Source organism: Brugia malayi (genome assembly GCF_000002995.4).
Source record: "Brugia malayi strain FR3 genome assembly, contig: Bm_v4_Chr4_scaffold_001, whole genome shotgun sequence".
Taxonomy (NCBI): Eukaryota; Metazoa; Nematoda; class Chromadorea; order Rhabditida; family Onchocercidae; genus Brugia; species Brugia malayi.
In genome coordinates, this window is record NW_025062478.1 from 9,456,398 (window position 1) to 9,474,539 (window position 18,142).

An 18,142-nucleotide genomic window follows, 5' to 3' on the forward strand; every position below is an offset into this window, starting at 1 on the left:
TTTCTGTTTATGTAATAATTATTCGTAAGATTCTACAAAAATTCGATTTATTGTAATTCAGTAATGTAATAATAAATAATGCAACAATTGACAAAACAACAATACACAATTTGCAATGTAATAATAAGTCATTTGGCTGAGTTTTCATAAAAATTTGTCAAATTCAATAAATTAATTACTTGAAGTTATGCCTAAAAATAAAATATTTACTTTGCATATAGAATTTGCAATTACATTTCAAAAAAAAAAAAAATCAAACTTCAAATTTTATATTAAATGATTTGTTGAAATGTCATATCCAAGATTTATTCTCTAAATTAACTTCTGGACATGAATTCTGCCTACGAATTGCTGTTTGAACAAAAGCGCAATTTGCATCATTCGATGGAACACTTCGTTGTCGAGTTACAATCAGTGATGATCCATCGACAGCACTAATCCGTACGTCACTATTCGGTGACCTTACGTAATTCACGTAAGTGTAGCCAGTGACAGGAGCAGTATTATCTGCTTTGGTATTTTTCCTACTTATAGCATCTTCTGTTTCCTCTTCCAAATCTTCCAGTCTGTACAGCGTTGACGTTTGTGACAGTGCAGCATGGCCAGTATGTCGTCCATCACTCATCGATGTTTGCTTTAATGTAAGGGGCAAATCTTCATCTATAAATTTAAAATTATAAATTTAGAAGGTCGAAATTTGATTAAAATATGAAAATTTTCCATTTAGAAATAATTTTCACACACTTTTTGCTGATATTAATGATGATATTAAAATTTAAAAGTTAATACTGAATATTTAAATAACCTTTGCAATAACCTTCCTCATCTTGCTTTGCTTACCTGATAAGTTAACATTTGGATTATCATATGATTCTTTGATAATAGTCTCCAGAACACGATTTAAACTGCTTCGACGGCTTTCACTGTTACTTATCCATTTTGAGTAACCTTTTTCCACGACTGACAATTCGTCCACAGTTTGATTCGTTTTGTTGCTGTTATCATCGGCATTTTGGCTCGTATTGAAATGTGAATGACTTAATGACCTAAGAATATGACCTTTGACATAATTCTGCAATAATTGCTAATATCAGTGCAAAACACTGATAACATTAAACTGATAACATTTCTCGTTCATTCATTGATTATTGTAAACATAGAGAAATAATTGAATGAAAGATAAAATTTTGCGTACAAAAAATACAAAGATTGATTTAAATTAAAGAAATAAATTTCTATATGTAATAATTACCTTACCTACCAAATTTTTGACGAACAATGTTCATAATACCGCCATGATGATCAGCTCTAAAATTTAAATATTTTGAAATTAAATCACTCTATACTTTATCATTAGAGTTACTGTGATATCACTTATTTCGCACTGATATCATTTAATGTTACAGCTAGCACTTTCAGAAAGCTTTGAAAGTGGATTTTTTTTTTCTTTTTTTTAAGATAAAATGATTAAATTGCATTGAAACAAATTAATCAAAGAATTAATCAATTGAACGAAATTTTTTTTCACAAAATTTAACTATTTTGCAACTTTATAATAATTACTTAACAGAAATCTCACTGTTTTATGCCGCATTTAATCAATACATTTATCACTTTTTATCATCATATTAATCACGTCAATTAACCACGTCACATCACTTTTCATCATAAGTAAGTATTACTTTTTACTTACCTTCCAGCACGCAGACTATGCCGCATTGAACTTCGTAAAAGTTCCGAAATTGAATGATGATTGTCTAATTCTCGTGATAAAGGTAACATTTTAATTTTCCTATTTTGATCAGTTAACCTAGAGAGAATTGCAATGATCATAGAACAGAAGAAAGAAATCAATGAAAATGAAAACTTTTTTTACTTCTTTTGAAATTTTAAATTTGTTTAGAAGGAATCATCGTAAATAAATTCAACAAAAAACAAAATTCATACTGAACATTTGCGGTTGAACCAGTCAAACCGGAAAGTCGATATTCTCCACGAGCCGATTCCGCTGAATACAAAGGTTCAATTTCGGTTTCGCTCCAGAAAACATCTTTAAGTAATGCCGGTATTTTGTTGCATCCGTCATCGACGATTGTTAAACCTACCTAAAATGAAAAAGTAAAAACAAGCGTTGATGCATGTCATAGCATCGTTTTTGATTATTTAAATTCTCATTTTAATTATTTAATTTGCATATTTATTAGTTCGTTCAATTTTATACATTTCCATGTGTCCACTTTCAATCAGATTTTCATTAAGGAAATGATTGAATAAATTACGCTAAGATTTTTGTCGAGCAGAAAATTGCATTCGAAATCGTCGTCGTCTTCACCAAACGGATTTAGCATTGCTTCTGCTACCTTTAGCCATCCCATGTAGAAGACAAACTGAATAATAGTCATAACCGGAAGGTATATATCCAACTGCAAACGGAATATTTTAACAGTTCAGTAAAAGGTAAACAAATAAACAAAGTGCAATTTTTGATTCTTTGCCGCTAAAATGATGTAAACTCAGAATTGGTTGCAGGATTTTGTGAAAGGATTTCATGACTGTCACTTATAGGTCTGTCTCGAAAAGTTGTTGCTTGGATTTGGCAGGCCTTTACCGGTAAATTTACTGTAATTAGACAATCAGGCAGTTATGATGCCAAAAATAAAAATAGTTATAAGAAGGCTCTGCCTTTCCTTCCTGATAAATCTCTTAAAATAAAATTATCTCTCAGAATAAAAATTTTTCAAAATTTCGATTGGTAAGATTAAAATTTAAGAAATTAACGTTTTAGAGAATCAATAAAAAAAATCTTAAAACAAAATATAAATAAAGAATATTAACCGTTGATTTATTCTTTGCATTTTCACTAATAATATATTGCCTGGCAATAGCACCAACAAGAAAATATGTGTGAACAGCTAAGACAATTAGTTGTGGGTACATAATTGGTAAAGGTACCCAATCAAAGTTACACAAAATGGCCAAATTCGTACGAAACTTTTTAATTTCCTGAAATTCAAATTAATAAAAGTGGTTGAAGTTTTGCTAATTTATGATTGACAGAGGCGAAGAATTATTTAAGATTTGTGAATGTCTCTTCATTTTAATTTATTTAAAAAATTTTCAGGCCAAAAGAGAAGTGTTTGTATATGAGACACTGAGAGTCTCTAAATGTCCTTTGTTAAAATTCAAGTCGAAGTGATATTTCATAGTACAAATGACAAAATTTATACAAATTTAATTAAAATAAAGGAAAGAAGAATGTTTCTATCATCCAAATTTAATATTTAATTCAATTTAAATGACAATGATAATTTCAGGAAAGCTATGATTATGCATATATGCTGAGATAATTAGATAAGCAGAAATTTCTTTGAGAAAATAAAAATTTCTAACTGTGTTTGGCTTAAAAATTACATATTAATTGTATAAATTGACGTTTTGATGATTAATTCTTGAATAATTTAAAAATAAAATTGATTGATTGATTAAAAGTGATTCAGTTCAAAGGAACCACTTACTTCACCAACTTTTTCAAGCAAAATATCACTGGAAATTTTTTGTTGATTTCGTGCTTCTTGACAAAGTGACAATGCCCACTGGAATGGCATCCAATATTTAGCATAGCGATATTGGATCGCATCGTACTTTTCCTTCTCGTGTTTCATCATGAAACCTATTATAAATACTCAATGTATTAAAATTTCGTTAAATTTAATTTTACCAATTAATTAAAGTATTTTTGCTTAATTTTAATTATACAATTGTGAACACTTAACACATATTTTATGACTGTGTTAAATTTTGATCACTGAACTGAATTGAATTAGAAATTGTACCGGCGGCAACCAATGCTTCGATGGTCGGAAATCGTTTCCGGACTCGCATACTGATATCGCGGAAGACAAGTGCTTGTGATAAGACACAATACCGAATGATATTTCGGCGCAGCATTCGTGCCCAATCATCCGAACCTTTTACATATGCTGCTACCATTAAAGCTATACTATAAATTAGCATACTTAATAAGTTTACTGTATTTTTCAATCTTAGAGTCACTTTTTTGCACGATGACACTTCCATTTTCCGGAATTCCGTTCAGTATAGTATACGGAATTCATAGCGTTTTACAAGAAAAATGGCTTTTAACGAAATAAATAACTTTGTTTTTCCAAAACTTTACTAAGTGTAATGCTCGGTAAGCCCAATGATTGGTACAAATTTCTCGAAATACTTTTAATGATTTCTATTAATTATTGCAATTTTAGTTAGTACCAATACTAATCAAAGATCCATTACAAAAAAGAAAAAAAATTCATTAATAAAATACAATATTTTACATTTTAATAATAATTTTAAATATCTTTTCACTTTATGAATTAAATTAGCGAATAATAAAGTTTTTGCATCATTTTACAACTCAAAAACGAAATGAATAATTCAATTACTAAACTGAAACATATTTTACAAAATAAAGAAATTTCTGAATTAAAAAAAAGAAAAAAAAAAAAAAGTTAGCTAAAAGAAATAAATTCCTGAAACGAACTTGTCAATATAGCCAATATTCACGAAAAAATTAATCCATCTTGAAACAACGATTGTAACAAAAAATCCAAGCATAAAATTCAATGGAATGTAATCCAATTTCTCATCGCAGTAATGTACGAACTGCTCGAATGTACTAAAATGATAAGTTAGCATTAATATAAACTTAAGTAATAAATGAATTTCTGAAATCAAATATACTAACTTATGCAAAATTGAGTTTTTGTTCAAATTTTCAGAATATTATTTAAAAGTTTTACATAGACCAAATTTTCTTTCTTTTTTTTTTGATCATTGATGGCATAAATTATAATATTTAGCAGTTATTGCATCTAATTTCAGTAACATTTAAGTTATTAATAGTTTTGAAATAGTTTTCAAAATAATTTCAACCGAAAATGATTTTAATTTACAAACTTGAAATTATGCTATATATATCTTCTTTTTTTTTTTCGGCTTATGTAAGGGTCCTATAAAATACCTTTATCACTATTATCACCAATTTAACAGCTGACATTTTCTTTTTGTATTTTATTAATTTGCTTAAATTGAATTTTCTTGGAAAGATAAAATACCTTTATCATTTCATAATGTGTCAACATAACACTGTAATTTAAGTTAGTAGAAACTTATAAGTAAATATAACAGTCAAAAAGGAATTTTAGATTTTTGTGTGCATTTTCCTCAAAATACTATTTTAAATAACTGAAATTAAAATTTGAAATTCTTTTGCGATTATTTCTATTTGCAGAATTGTATGTAATGTACCTAACTTGTTCATTGTTTAAAGCAACGCGGTATATCACTGATATTACGGCAAATAACAACAACCAAACAAATAATTCGAGAGTTACTGATTTCCAAATACTTCCGCGCCACCGGAATAAAAGTTTGAATAAGGTCCAAGGCCGAGAAGTTGACACATCCAAGTTGTACTGAACAGTCATCCCTGTAAATTACACGGTATGAGAGCTCTCACTGAGATTCCCCACAATTTTACCGCATTTCGATTTACCGATCGCTTTCAGTTCGTTGTTGAAAACTTCCATCATTAATCATAGCTTCTTTTCTCTCTCTCTCTCTCTCTTAAATGAGAAATTAAACAGTAATGGGAAGAGGGCAATCTGTGTATTTGTCCTCAATTTTCTAATTTCCCATTAATTTCTAAAGAGAGAATTTCAAATTTTCATTTTTTTTGATTTTTATTGAAGATTATTTGTTCGTTTTTTTTTTTTTTTTTTTTTTTTTTTTTTTTTTTTTATAACACTAAATGAATTTGCGATCCGTTTTGCTTTATCTTTGTACTAAATGCTTGCAAATTTTACAGTTTTCCTTGCCGTTCAGCGATCGATCAATTAATTCTTAATTTCTTATTTAATTTCAAGACGATAATATATCCTTCCATATTACTTTTCCGTCCATTGCATTTACCTATCGTTGTTTGAGATTATTAACTAATTTCCTATTTATAATATCTAAGAATCAAACTAAATTAAGCGCTGAATCCAAATTTTAATTTAGCAAAAGTAACCAAACACAAAATTATAGAATTTGTTATTTTTCTTTTTTTCTCACTGAATCTTGTGATAATATTTGACAAAAAGGAAAAAAGTGGTTGAATGAGTTTTTGTGATAACATAAAAGCTCAATTTATAAAAGCAAATTTGTTGAGAAATACAAAGATTGAGCAAAAGAACATTTATGTGCTAAAATAAATAGTCTTTATAAATTGTATTGTGTGAGAGATTCCCTTGTTGTATTCAGATTTTCAAGTAACCTTTCTCTCTCCTCTCTTCCACTCTTCTCTCCCTCTCTCTCTCTCTCTCCCTTTCTTCTTCCCGCTTTCATTCTCTCTTTGCTACCGAAAATAGGAAAGAATAAACATTTCCATTCCTGGAATCACTAAAAAAAAGTAATAACAACCATATTTTTTTATTATTCTCGAAAAAGTGTTTACTTCCATCTCTACAAATTTCTTTTTTTTTCGCATTTTCAAAAGTTATTAATTCAAAATTTCAATATGAAACGAAATTGCTAATTACAGTAAAAAAAAAAGTTTCCAAAAAACGAAGAAAAAATTCGCATTAAAAAATTATGTGAACGCGAACAACGAAAAAACAAATGGAAAAAAAGGTAGCGAAGGTCTACCAATTAAAATATATTTCGGGCAAATTAAAGGAAACTCTAAATGAAACATGGATAAGAAATTAAGAAATGTTTTTTAAAATTAAAATCTATTAAAGTTTGCAAAATTAGTAAATGTTTAAAATTTTAGTAAAACTTTTCAAGATAGTGACACCGTTACGAAACTATCATTACAGCTTCCCGTAGTATTTTTTCATTTGACAAGGGAAGTGAGGTGACAAGGTTAGTTTGTTAAATTGATTGGACACCAATTGAACAAATTCCAGTTCTAATCGAAAAACATAAAAGTAAAAAAGTGAAAAACTGAAGAGAAGCAGGAAAAAATGAAAAGTATATAGAAAGGTTAGCTGAAGAAAGCTCAAAACTCACAGTAATATGATTTACTTACTTCGCTACCTTTCTACCTTTCTCAACAAATTTAAATGTTTTTTAGCTTTCTCAAAATTTTTATGATGTCTAATTTTTATTTTCATTTAATATAATTTCAACTTCTGCAACAATGCTTATTTATTTTTTCGGTTCAAAAATGCTTTTTTGACTTTTTGACATTTTTACCAAATACACAGATTTGTGATTTTTCTGCGTAAATTTGATAAGAAATATAATCATTTTTCTATATATTAATTAACAATAAAACATTGAAAAAAAAAAAAAAAATCGTAAATTAAAAGTTTTTTTTTTCTGGTCGTATTCGATATTTCTGATCAAAGAAAGCAAAATTATTGATTTCTTGGTCACTCTAACTGATAATACCAATAAATTAATTTGGGAATGAAAAAAGAGAGACAAAGATGGAAGACTGTTCAGATAGTAGAAAAATTCCAAATATGACACTTAAATAATTTACATTCAAGAAAAGCGTTTTTCCGGATAGAATGGTAATGCTTGTTTGTTAGCATTTGCCCATGGGAATAAATAATGGGTAAGGTATCACAACGGTATGCATAACAAAAGTACAGTGAACTACAAACTCAGCGACAATACTGAATCATACGCCACTATCACTAATTTTAATGAATTACTCAAGAAATTGCAAAAAAAAAAAAAATGGGTAAATTTATAAAAATGCTCATTGGTGTGTTTTTATATCAAAAGGCGAAAATATAAACAAATCAAAATGATAGTGAATTTCGCTTTATTTTTGCAATAAATTATATGAATGTGAGCAAAGGAAAAAAAGAAAAAAGAAAGAATAACTTTTTTCCTTTTCTCAAAGGTCAACCAATTAGCTTTTCGAGAAAATAAAATCTTAAACGAATTTTTGAAAGAAACTTTTTTCCTACATTTGAGTTGCCGAAGGTTAAAGATTTATTCAAACTATTTAAATTTTTATAAAAAAAGGGAAAAAAAAAAGAAATTTCTGCAGAAAAATCAAAGAAATGGATGAATGTGTTTCATTTTTATTGCAAAGTACGATTTTCAAAAAGTACATAAAATTTCTTTAAAAAAAGTAAAAAAAAAAACGAAAGACGAAAACATCAGTATATTCATTTAAAAAAAATCTCAATGCCAAAATAAATGAAATGAATAAGAACTGCAAAATCGCATATAATATCAACAAAGTGACATTTGGAAATTAAAAAAAAAAAGGATAACAAAAAATTTCGCAAACTCATACAAAATTAAACAAAATGAAACAAACAAGAAAGGTGTCATTTACCTGAGAAATAATTGTTAAAGAAAGAAATGAAAACAATTTAACTTATTTTATCAATTTTACCTGTCCTTGTCTCTTCTGCCACAATTTATTCTTTCTTTCTTACTGCTTATTTTGACACCTTCAAGTTATCATGCAAATAACAACGCTGCAACATCCCAATATTAATGCACGTGAAAATGACAGGTAGACTCATTTAGTTTTTTACTCATAATAATTCTTAACATATATTTGCACAGAATGATCAAAAATCATAAATGAAATGTGAGAGAGAGAGAGAGGGAGAGGGAGAGGGAGAGGGAGAGAGTTGCAAAAGGTTATTATTACGGATTTACGGTTCCTACAATTTGAGTCAAATGTCAAATTAGTAGTATAAATGCTACCCAAAAGTTTTGATGACACTTTATTTATGAAAGATGATAGTATTAACGATTATTTGGAATAAAAATTTCAATTTTATCACTGTACGATGCACATTTAATGAGTCATTTGTGACTGATAATTAATACTATAACAATGAATTTATTAGTAAACAGTGCGGTAAAATGAAGTTATTGAGTAATGTGAGATAATGATCAATTAGGTAAGTTGTATGGTAGTTGCTAATTCCATGGCAATGGATTATTTGGGTACCAGTTCTGATCCATCCATAACATTGGCTCATTTTGATAGCGATCCAGTTCCATTCACCTATAACATCACCTTTATTTTGGAATATTTGAATCACAAATTAAGTTGAATTAAAGTTTTCTGTGGAAAAAGTAGCTATAATTGTGGGATAAAGTTTAAACTCAACATAACAGAAGTATACACTTCTGATCTGATCTTTCAAGATTGTTGCATATCTCATGGAATTATTGTTTGTTCAAAATCTTTGGTCAATTATGGGAGATATAATTTTTTTTTTTTTTAGGATCAAATATATGAATTACTACTATCCGTTCTAGCTCAGAAAGGATAAGAATTAACTCAACGATTAATCACATTCATAGAAATTCGACTTATACTGTCTTTCACACTTTTTTATATATTACCTATTCCTACATGTATCATAATTTATAAACATTGATAGCTTCTCATAACAGAAATACATTTAGTAATAAGTGCAGCATGTATTTCCTTATTCATTTGTTCGCAGATCCGATTACTGATCAGAATTAAATTTTGCTAAAATTTAAATGAAATTTTGCTACAAATTAAACTTGACATTCAAAGGACATTATAATACCGAAAAAAAGACACATTCGGATTACTTACAATCCGGAAAAGTTCCGATATCGCTCAATCTAATAGCTGGTTTCTGCGTTTCTACTCGACTTATTTATACCAATTATACCAGTATTTTGCCCAGCGATTTGTAATTCGATTGTATTATTTAGCGCATTCTTTTGAAGTCACAATTTGGCGCACAATGCGACACATCAAATAGTCATCTTTCATTCCATAACTTCCACATCAAACGTTGTCACCAAGGGTGAGGCAGAGTAACGCTGAAGAATGGCACTATCGATTGGTGCGTATCCCACTGATTATTTTGGAATATAGCAAGAAATACTGAAGTGAATGCATCAAACAAAATTCATATTAATAAAATCACCATCATTGTGGCCTAACGATGTTTGGTTGTCAGAAGTGGGATGAAGTATTTCACGTGTTGTTGTGTTGTAAAAGGAGGGGAGGCGTTCGTCGGTGGTTGTGTTACACACATGCATGTATGTGTATGTGTGCATGTATGTATGTTTGTGTATGTGTGATGTTATTTGTATATATACGAGAGTCGAGGTCGAAAAATTGGCTCGGCTGTTGTCAATTAGAATTGTTCACATATACATTTTTCTTGATTTCATTTGATTTCAGGCACAGATCAATGATTCATTTATTGCTAAATATGGATTTGAACAAATAACATCGATGGTTGACGGTAAAGGCGACGAAGGAATCGTACAAAGTGTCGCTGATATCAATGGTTAATGCTTTTTCTCTTTCTTTAGGAGTAAACGAAAATTATTAGTGATGGAATTTTATTTGAGAGAATTAAGCGGAATAACCTGATTGTTGGTATTATAGGTAATTTGGAGTGAATGCAATTGATCGGTTGTCACACGATTGAATTGAATGATTTTGCTGAAAAGAAGAGGAAAATATGATTTACATAGCCTTGTTGTAATCATTTTATGATTAGGGATGAGCATAGCAGTTTTTCTAAATTTATTTGTTGGAATATTTGGAAGTTATGCTTCTTTTCAACAAATATTTATGGCTAATCTTGCAGAAATGAGCGAACAGGTATTCGATTATTTATTAGGAACAGTATTGTTGGAGCCTTGTTTCAAAGTTCATCGAATTGCTAAAATTACAAATGCTGTGCTACCACCACCAGTTGGTTGGTTTTAACTATTTCCAATAAAAAGAAACAGAAAACTCATTAAATTGAAGAAAGATAAAAACTCGCCTTTAATTTTCAACTACATTTCCGAGAAAAGCAATATTTTGTGTTCTTTTTCTTTTGAATTTGTACTTTTAGTTTTAGTGTAAGTAATAATACATCTGAAATAAATAGCCATATGATGGGAAATAATTAGTATTTTGCCTTCTTCATTTAATTAATATAACTTTCTATGTGCATGGTTCTTTTTTATTTTAGATATGCAAAATGAACCTACTATAGTGGGCGAATATGATATTTTCGGCAGTACATTAATCTCACAAACGAAACATCAAAAAAATATGGACGTTATATGCGATGAATGCAAACGACCTATCGCAGCGTGTCGTTTCGCTCCGCATCTTGAGAAATGCATGGGAATGGGACGAAGTAGCTCGCGGTCTGTGCTCATTATAATTAATAAAGTAGTAAAACAGTATAGTTTGCTGTAGTATCGAACAGTAGTACTATTTTAAATTGTATGTCGATGTATCACTATATCGAATCTAATATATTTATATAACTTTTTCACAACTGATTTGAAATGGGATGTTTTAAAGAATCAAAGAATTAGTGTTGAACCATAAGTTATTTAAAAACTGCAATTAATTTTTGAAAGATTGGAAATTATAAGGAATGGGATAATGCATTGATATGTTTTAAATAGGATGAGAATTAGTTTCGTGTGTAATTGTTTTCTGTACGTTGGTGCTTTTCGTTTCCATCCTATTTGTGCAACACCTTTTATATGAGATTCAGCATTGGAAAATCTCCTTCAAAAATATTTCTTTATATTTCTTTATACCGTGGCTAATTTTACTATTATTAAACAGCTTTTAACTATATTCCGAATGTATGGCAAACAATGAAGCATACAAGTAAAACGTATGGTTATAGGATATTTTATATTAGTTCTGGAAATAAGTCAAAATTGAAGCAACTTGTATAATTTCGTTTCTTCAGAGTTGCAAAACGTCGCATAAATCAAGCAATGAACTACACCAGTTCCATGAAGAATTCGCTTTCAGAAGGTCGTTTACGTGAATATTCTGGTCGAGACAGCGATATGGATCACTCTGATGTAAGCTATCACAAGCAATCTATCAACCTTATCATTGTTTCACTGTAGCAGCTTTATTGGAGAAATATAATTACTTGAGCTGATTGTGTTCGGTTAAATTTTGAAATAGTGCTAAGTAGTGATACATATTTCTGAAAACTTTGAGCTTGTCTAAAAGACTTTTTATCATAGTTGCAATTAACTAGTTTTTTACAAAGTGCTTCTTGGAATTTATCTGCACTGTATCAGTTGCATCAGTACAAAAGGATGCGGCGCAATGAATGATCTATAATTCGAATTGATGGATCAGATGATGAATTATGATCAATCGTCAAATAATAGATACTAAGGAGAATTATTCCGAAATTTTCCTAGCAGTAAGGTTTTAATCTACAAATAGTAATTAGAAAGACTGCTTAGAAAAGAAGGCTAAAAGACATAAGTTTGGAAGATTTGGTTTCAGGAGGATTCACATCATACGGGAGCGGACGATGATGAAGATTGGGCAAGCAGCAGAAAGTCTCGAAAGTCGAAAAAGTCAAAATCAAGAAATCGGACAAAAACGGTGTTCTACTGAGCTATTCTTCTCAATTATCTTTTGTTGGTATTTTTTACCAGTGCTTGCTATGAAAGTATGACTTTTTGTTCAAAGATATCATTCTTTTTAATTGTATAATAAATATTATATTTAGGTATTTATGTATAATAAATATTATATTTAGGTGTATATATGTAATTGTCGTTTATGGTATCTGTCCTACATCTACCATTTGCGTTAAATTTTCCATATTTGATCTCTGAAACGAGGCATAATTTGTATCGATGACTTCGATTGCTTCGGTTCGTTGTAATTTGAGAAGAAATAGTTAGGGATGTAATTTTTCGAAATACACTTGTTTCTAGGCTGTGCTTTAAATTTTTCAGAGACTTTTCTCTGTTCGGACTTCCTCTGCAGTGCATTATCTTTTTTTCAACATACCTTTCTAATGGGCGCTAATCGTTGCTCCTTCCTTTTTTGAACTAATAATTATGATGCGGTGACTATGAATGATTATTCTATAATGGCTCACGTGGTGCTCATTGTTGTTATCAGTTCTGAATTGTAAAAAATGGAATTTTTACGTATGTTTAATCAATTTTAAGGGCCTACCTTTTTATGCTCATCTGTATTTGTAAACTTTTTCTGGAATTAACCTTATCAAATCCGTAATTGTATTTAATTTTGCTGTTCAAACTTGGCATTCTTTATTTATTGCAATGAGAAAAAAAAAGGTAATATACTAACATGAAATATAAAGTTTTCCTGAGTATTTCTCGCTCTTCTTTTCTTTTGTAAAAAAGAAATGTCAGCACTCAGAACTAAAAATATTGAAATACTTTTGAACCTTAACTATTTGTATCCGTGAACTGCACTGAACTTTACTGTTTAACTTAAACTTATTCTTTACTTTTTGGTATAGTCCTTTATATATAATCAACCAGAAGAATATCTCATCCTGCAGAAATAAACAATGTAGAAAAAAGAAAGAAAATAGTAAGGTCTGTAATAATTAAACGAAATGAAAACTCATTTATCTACAGAATTCCGATTTATCACGAAGAACGGGAAGATGAAGATTTTTTATTAAATTTTAGTACCATTAAGTTAAAATAACGCTATTACCGTGTAATAGATTCTATATATTTACTAGGACGATCTGTTATTTACAAAATTCCGTTTTATCATGGAAGACGGAAAAAACTGGTAGCCTGACTTGAAGTTTGCATAAAGATTCATAGATATTTCAGTAAATGATGTGATCCTTACGGAGCCGAGCAATAAATGGAGAGCGGTAACTACCTAAATAAAGGTATTCATTGGCTTCTGTCACCTGTGACACTTCTTTAATTATTTGGCCCATTGGATCGTGAGCGCTTGCTACTATTTGGCCTTTTTCATTAAGTTGCAAAATCAACGCATGCTTTGTACCGAATATTGACATTAGCCATTCCCATTGTCGTTCCGGTACCAACTAAATGAAACTTTAGTTATTGACCATTCTTAATCTACTAAATGTAGAAAATATAAATAAACTTTTTGTGGTATCACTGAGAAGAACAGATTTACCTGAATTTCAACTATTTCAGTTTGAAACTTGTAGAAATTTCACCTTTATTTATCAACAAATCTACAGCTTTTACCTGAAGAATACATTTCCTTATGTATGGTTTATCAGCGAGAAAATCCAACATTGAGAACTGATCACTGTGACGCACAGCTCCCAAACCTATCCAAAATGTTCCATTACTACCTAAGCGTATATTATCCGGTAAACCAGGTAGATTATCAATGAAGATTTCCGTTTCACCCATTCGTGGGCCTGCAATCCAATGCCTGCAAATATTTGCATGTCACCTGGACGAAGAGAGTGTCCTCATCATTACAAATACAGGTTTCATACCTTTAAATACTATCGTCGACTACTTTAAATGTTTGTCAGCAAAAAACAAAAAACAAAAAAAAAAAGGAATAAATAAAGATGGTAACTGACGATTTCTACTCCTTTAGTTGTTAACAATTAAATCACATTGCCCCTCATAAATGCTAGTTGAAATCATAATTTAAAAAAATGTTTATCTTTTAATCCGAGCAGCGCCTGTTTCCGAAACCAGAAATGACTGTTTGTCAGGAAATAGCTGAATACCGTTCGGAAAATATAATTTATCCATAATGACTTCAATTTTTCCAGTTGATCGTGTTAGGCGCAAAACTCTGTATAAGAAGCATTATTCATTGTTTTTGTTCTAGAATTCTGATCTTTTTGTTTGAGAAAAAAGAAACAATATACTGTATATTTGGAAGCAATTAAGTTATTCTTTTATTCTTTAATTTAGGAAATTTCTAATTCAATTTTGTACTTTTACTTCCAAATCTAACTTTTAATTTTATTTTAATTTACAGATTGCCATTTGTTTACTTCATTCTCTACAAATGGAAAACAAAAATCTTTGCCAATATTTTTTATTTATTACATTATTATTAAATAAGTTTACGACTACCTCAAACTTTCCATCAGTTAATTTAATGCTAATTACCTTCCATTAGGAATACCCTCCAAGAGAATATTCATGAAATGGCGTCGATCCCACTTGCTGGAAGAATCCGTAAATATCAGTACGTCCCGATCAACCACGTCAATATCGTTCAGAAATTTCATTGGTTTACCATTTACTTCCGTCTGATTCCCTAATATTACCATATGTTGTCCTTAAACCTTAAACTAATTATATTTGACATTCTTTTATCTTACATAATCCTAGTTAATTCCATAAAAAACAACTAAATTTACTTTTCTAATCATTAAATTAATAGCTTATAACGCACAATACCTTCGGACTAGGCATTCTATCGATTATAAATTGAGCCATCTTTTAAAATTTTTTTTTTATCTTAAAAAAAAAATTAAAAATTTTTATCTATTAAAAATATATTAAAATATTTTTATTAAAAATTTATTAAAATTTTTTTTTTTAATTTGATTCCACATGCGTAGAACATTTTTACCATTAGAATGATTATTTCGTGCTCAGATTTTATTTAAAATTATCGAAATTTTATAGAAATGTTTAAATCACTTAAAAAAACAATTTAGTTTGAAATTCTGTCAGAAGAACGTTATATTCAACGTAACCTTTTATAGCGTATATACGTAGTAATGACCGAACTCAAAGAGAATTCCGTAAAAAATCACGTGACAATCGCAAATTCTTACCTTTTTCAAAATTGACGGAGAAAATGCCAAAATAAGTATCAATGGCCAAAATAGTTTCAGCATTTAATCGACGAAGACCTAACGGTCGACCACATTTCGGTTCCATATCGAATCGACCGTCTTAACAAATGGGTCATTTGTTAGAAAATTTTACCTGAGAAAAGTAAAAGTTTATAAGTTAGATTTAAATGCAAAAGTAAAATTTAGAAAACAAATGTTCGGAATCTATAAAATTTTCAATTTTTAATTTTTTATCACATCGCCACTCTACTAATTACCTCATTTTTGTCTTAAATGTTAAAATCTACAAGTTGGGAGTTTACTTACGATCTAAACTTTTCTCTAAAAGAAGTAAAAATAACCGCAGAGATCGAGATTGACCGACCCAAATGTAAGACTTTTCCGAATAACTCCAGATTCTGCCGAAATTATCATTCCATTTTGCATCCCTGTCACAATTTTATCTAGAAATAGAATTAGATAACAATAAAGAAGAATGAGCCTAATGATAACAGTGATAATAATGGTGATAACAGTGATAATAACAGTGCTATTAAGGTGTATTTTGAGTAAAAGTATAGTAAAAAATCAAAGATCAAAGAAAGAAATTTTGGATTAGCAATGTTTCTGGTAGATAATCTCAACGGAATGATTCGAAATATTTCAATAATACTAACCTTTCTCCACAATAATTGATTCTGGGCCAAAAATTTTATCCTTCAGAAGATATTCTGCTTTTGTTAATATATTATTTACTGCTAAAATGCCTTCTAACTTTGGTGGTTTCGGCAATCTAAAGTAATTTGCAGATATTAACAAATTGTTGAAATATCCCACATAACATTTACCCAATCTAACTTAAATCAAAATCTAAGTTAGCTTATCATCGACCACTACGACTGATTCAAGCGTTACCTAAATGAACAATTAGAATTAATGAATCATCAATTTTCCCAAAAAATTAGTACATTTCAACAATTTACTTTCATTCGTCGACAAAGTGTCAAACTTTTTAAATGTTTTTTTTTCTGAATTTTTTGAAGTTATGCAATCTCACTTTGCACATTACTCACAATCTGCCAGTTTGGCTCATTTTTTGGAAAAATTCAAAACTTACTTATAGTGTTCACATTGAAATACTGATGAAGGTGTTACGATGAATGTAATAATGGCAACGATAGCAACCAAAAAAGCCAAAATAAAATATCTATTGAAAAAGGTAAATGATAAAGAAGTATAATTAATTTAATTATACTATCACTAATAATAATAGTAATAGTTAGACAAATCTCAAACATAAAAATAATCTTTTCATCATTTGCTGTTGAATCATTCAAATACACTAATTTGATCAGTTAAAGCCATCGATCAGTTAAATCAGACAATTTTATCAATTTATTCTATCATTTTTTTCATTTTTTTTTTTTTTTTTTGATAAAAAACAGAAGAGCAGGCGCATTTTTAAGAAAGGAATGAGAAGACAAAACAAATTTTTTAGATAAAATCAAGTTTTCATTTGAAAGAGTAAGAAAGAATGAAGAAACGAATCACCTGTTCATTGCAAATCAATTTTGAAATGATAATAAAAATGAGAAAAGTGCTGATGATCTGTAATCAAACCTTATTGATCTGTAATCAGAAAAAGAACAAAATTTCTGATTAATTTACTGATCACGAAGAGTAGCGATCACAACGAAGACTCAACGGAAATTTTAATAATTTCAGTAATAGAAGTTTCATTTCAAGAGTTTCCGAAAAAAAAAAAGTCTCCCGGAAATCATTCTGGCATCTATGAATCCATAGATGTGGAAGCAATCGAGTTAAACCGGAAAATTGTCATTAAAGAGAAGTACGACGACTTTTTCCATAATGTTGCATATTTCAGGTCAATGCTATTGATGTATATGACATTGGTACAATAAAAATAAAAGATACTCGATATTTATATTATCGGAGAAAATATACTTTTTGACTTTCTTTACTGAATTTCAAAATTACCAGCATAATCGTCAACATAACAAGTAGCGATCATACATTAATTATATTCCAATCAGTAAAGGATGTTAGTTGATTTTCCGGAAACAGTTCACTGCATAAGTACTCGACCAATCAGTGACAATAAAAATTGAAATCACAGAACAGAATAAAAAGCATAAAGGAAACCGACATTGTCAAGAGATTACGATATTAAAATGACAAAAGAATCTGTGTGACTTTATGATGGACAATTATTAAATATAGTTTATTCGAAAAAGTTTTAAATCGGAAATTATTTCTAAAGAAATGCGAAAATATAAGTGTAAACGGAGATGATAAGAGATAAGCAAACAGTAAAGGAAATCTTTTTTTGCATAAATTTTAAATTGAAAAAAAAAAAATAAAAAGGAAAGAAGAGACCAATAAATGAAAAGTGTATAATAAGAATAAATCATTTCGTTCTTCTTTAAAATATTTTTTACAGTGAAAATTAATATTGAATTTTTTCAAGTTTCGACATTTACTGTCAATCATTATTAGATGGTTTTCATCCATAATTAATAATTAATAATAACAATAATAATAAT

At 29.2% G+C, this 18,142-nt stretch overlaps 3 protein-coding genes across 3 annotated transcripts; 1 reads left to right on the forward strand and 2 right to left on the reverse strand.

The window, feature by feature from the left end:
• Positions 1-292: 292 nt before the first annotated feature.
• Bm17784 (Uncharacterized protein) lies at positions 293-5,486 on the reverse strand (the record flags this gene model as incomplete). Its single annotated transcript, XM_001897229.2, has 11 exons — positions 293-660; positions 841-1,046; positions 1,258-1,308; positions 1,694-1,810; positions 1,948-2,105; positions 2,280-2,423; positions 2,836-3,003; positions 3,516-3,670; positions 3,834-4,000; positions 4,541-4,675; positions 5,308-5,486. 11 exons carry the CDS (start codon positions 5,484-5,486, stop codon positions 293-295), a joined length of 1,848 nt encoding a protein of 615 aa, XP_001897264.2.
• Positions 5,487-9,978: 4,492 nt separating this feature from the next.
• Bm17785 (Uncharacterized protein) lies at positions 9,979-12,403 on the forward strand (the record flags this gene model as incomplete). The annotated part of the gene is made up of 6 exons (XM_043082239.1): positions 9,979-10,053; positions 10,199-10,307; positions 10,614-10,724; positions 10,986-11,166; positions 11,730-11,847; positions 12,290-12,403. 6 exons carry the CDS (start codon positions 9,979-9,981, stop codon positions 12,401-12,403), a joined length of 708 nt encoding a protein of 235 aa, XP_042938173.1.
• Positions 12,404-13,610: 1,207 nt separating this feature from the next.
• Positions 13,611-17,137, reverse strand: Bm17786 (Uncharacterized protein; the record flags this gene model as incomplete). The annotated part of the gene is made up of 9 exons (XM_043082240.1): positions 13,611-13,838; positions 14,008-14,186; positions 14,511-14,578; positions 14,902-15,073; positions 15,579-15,698; positions 15,941-16,042; positions 16,256-16,371; positions 16,696-16,785; positions 17,130-17,137. 9 exons carry the CDS (start codon positions 17,135-17,137, stop codon positions 13,611-13,613), a joined length of 1,083 nt encoding a protein of 360 aa, XP_042938174.1.
• Between the last annotated feature and the right edge of the window lie 1,005 nt (positions 17,138-18,142).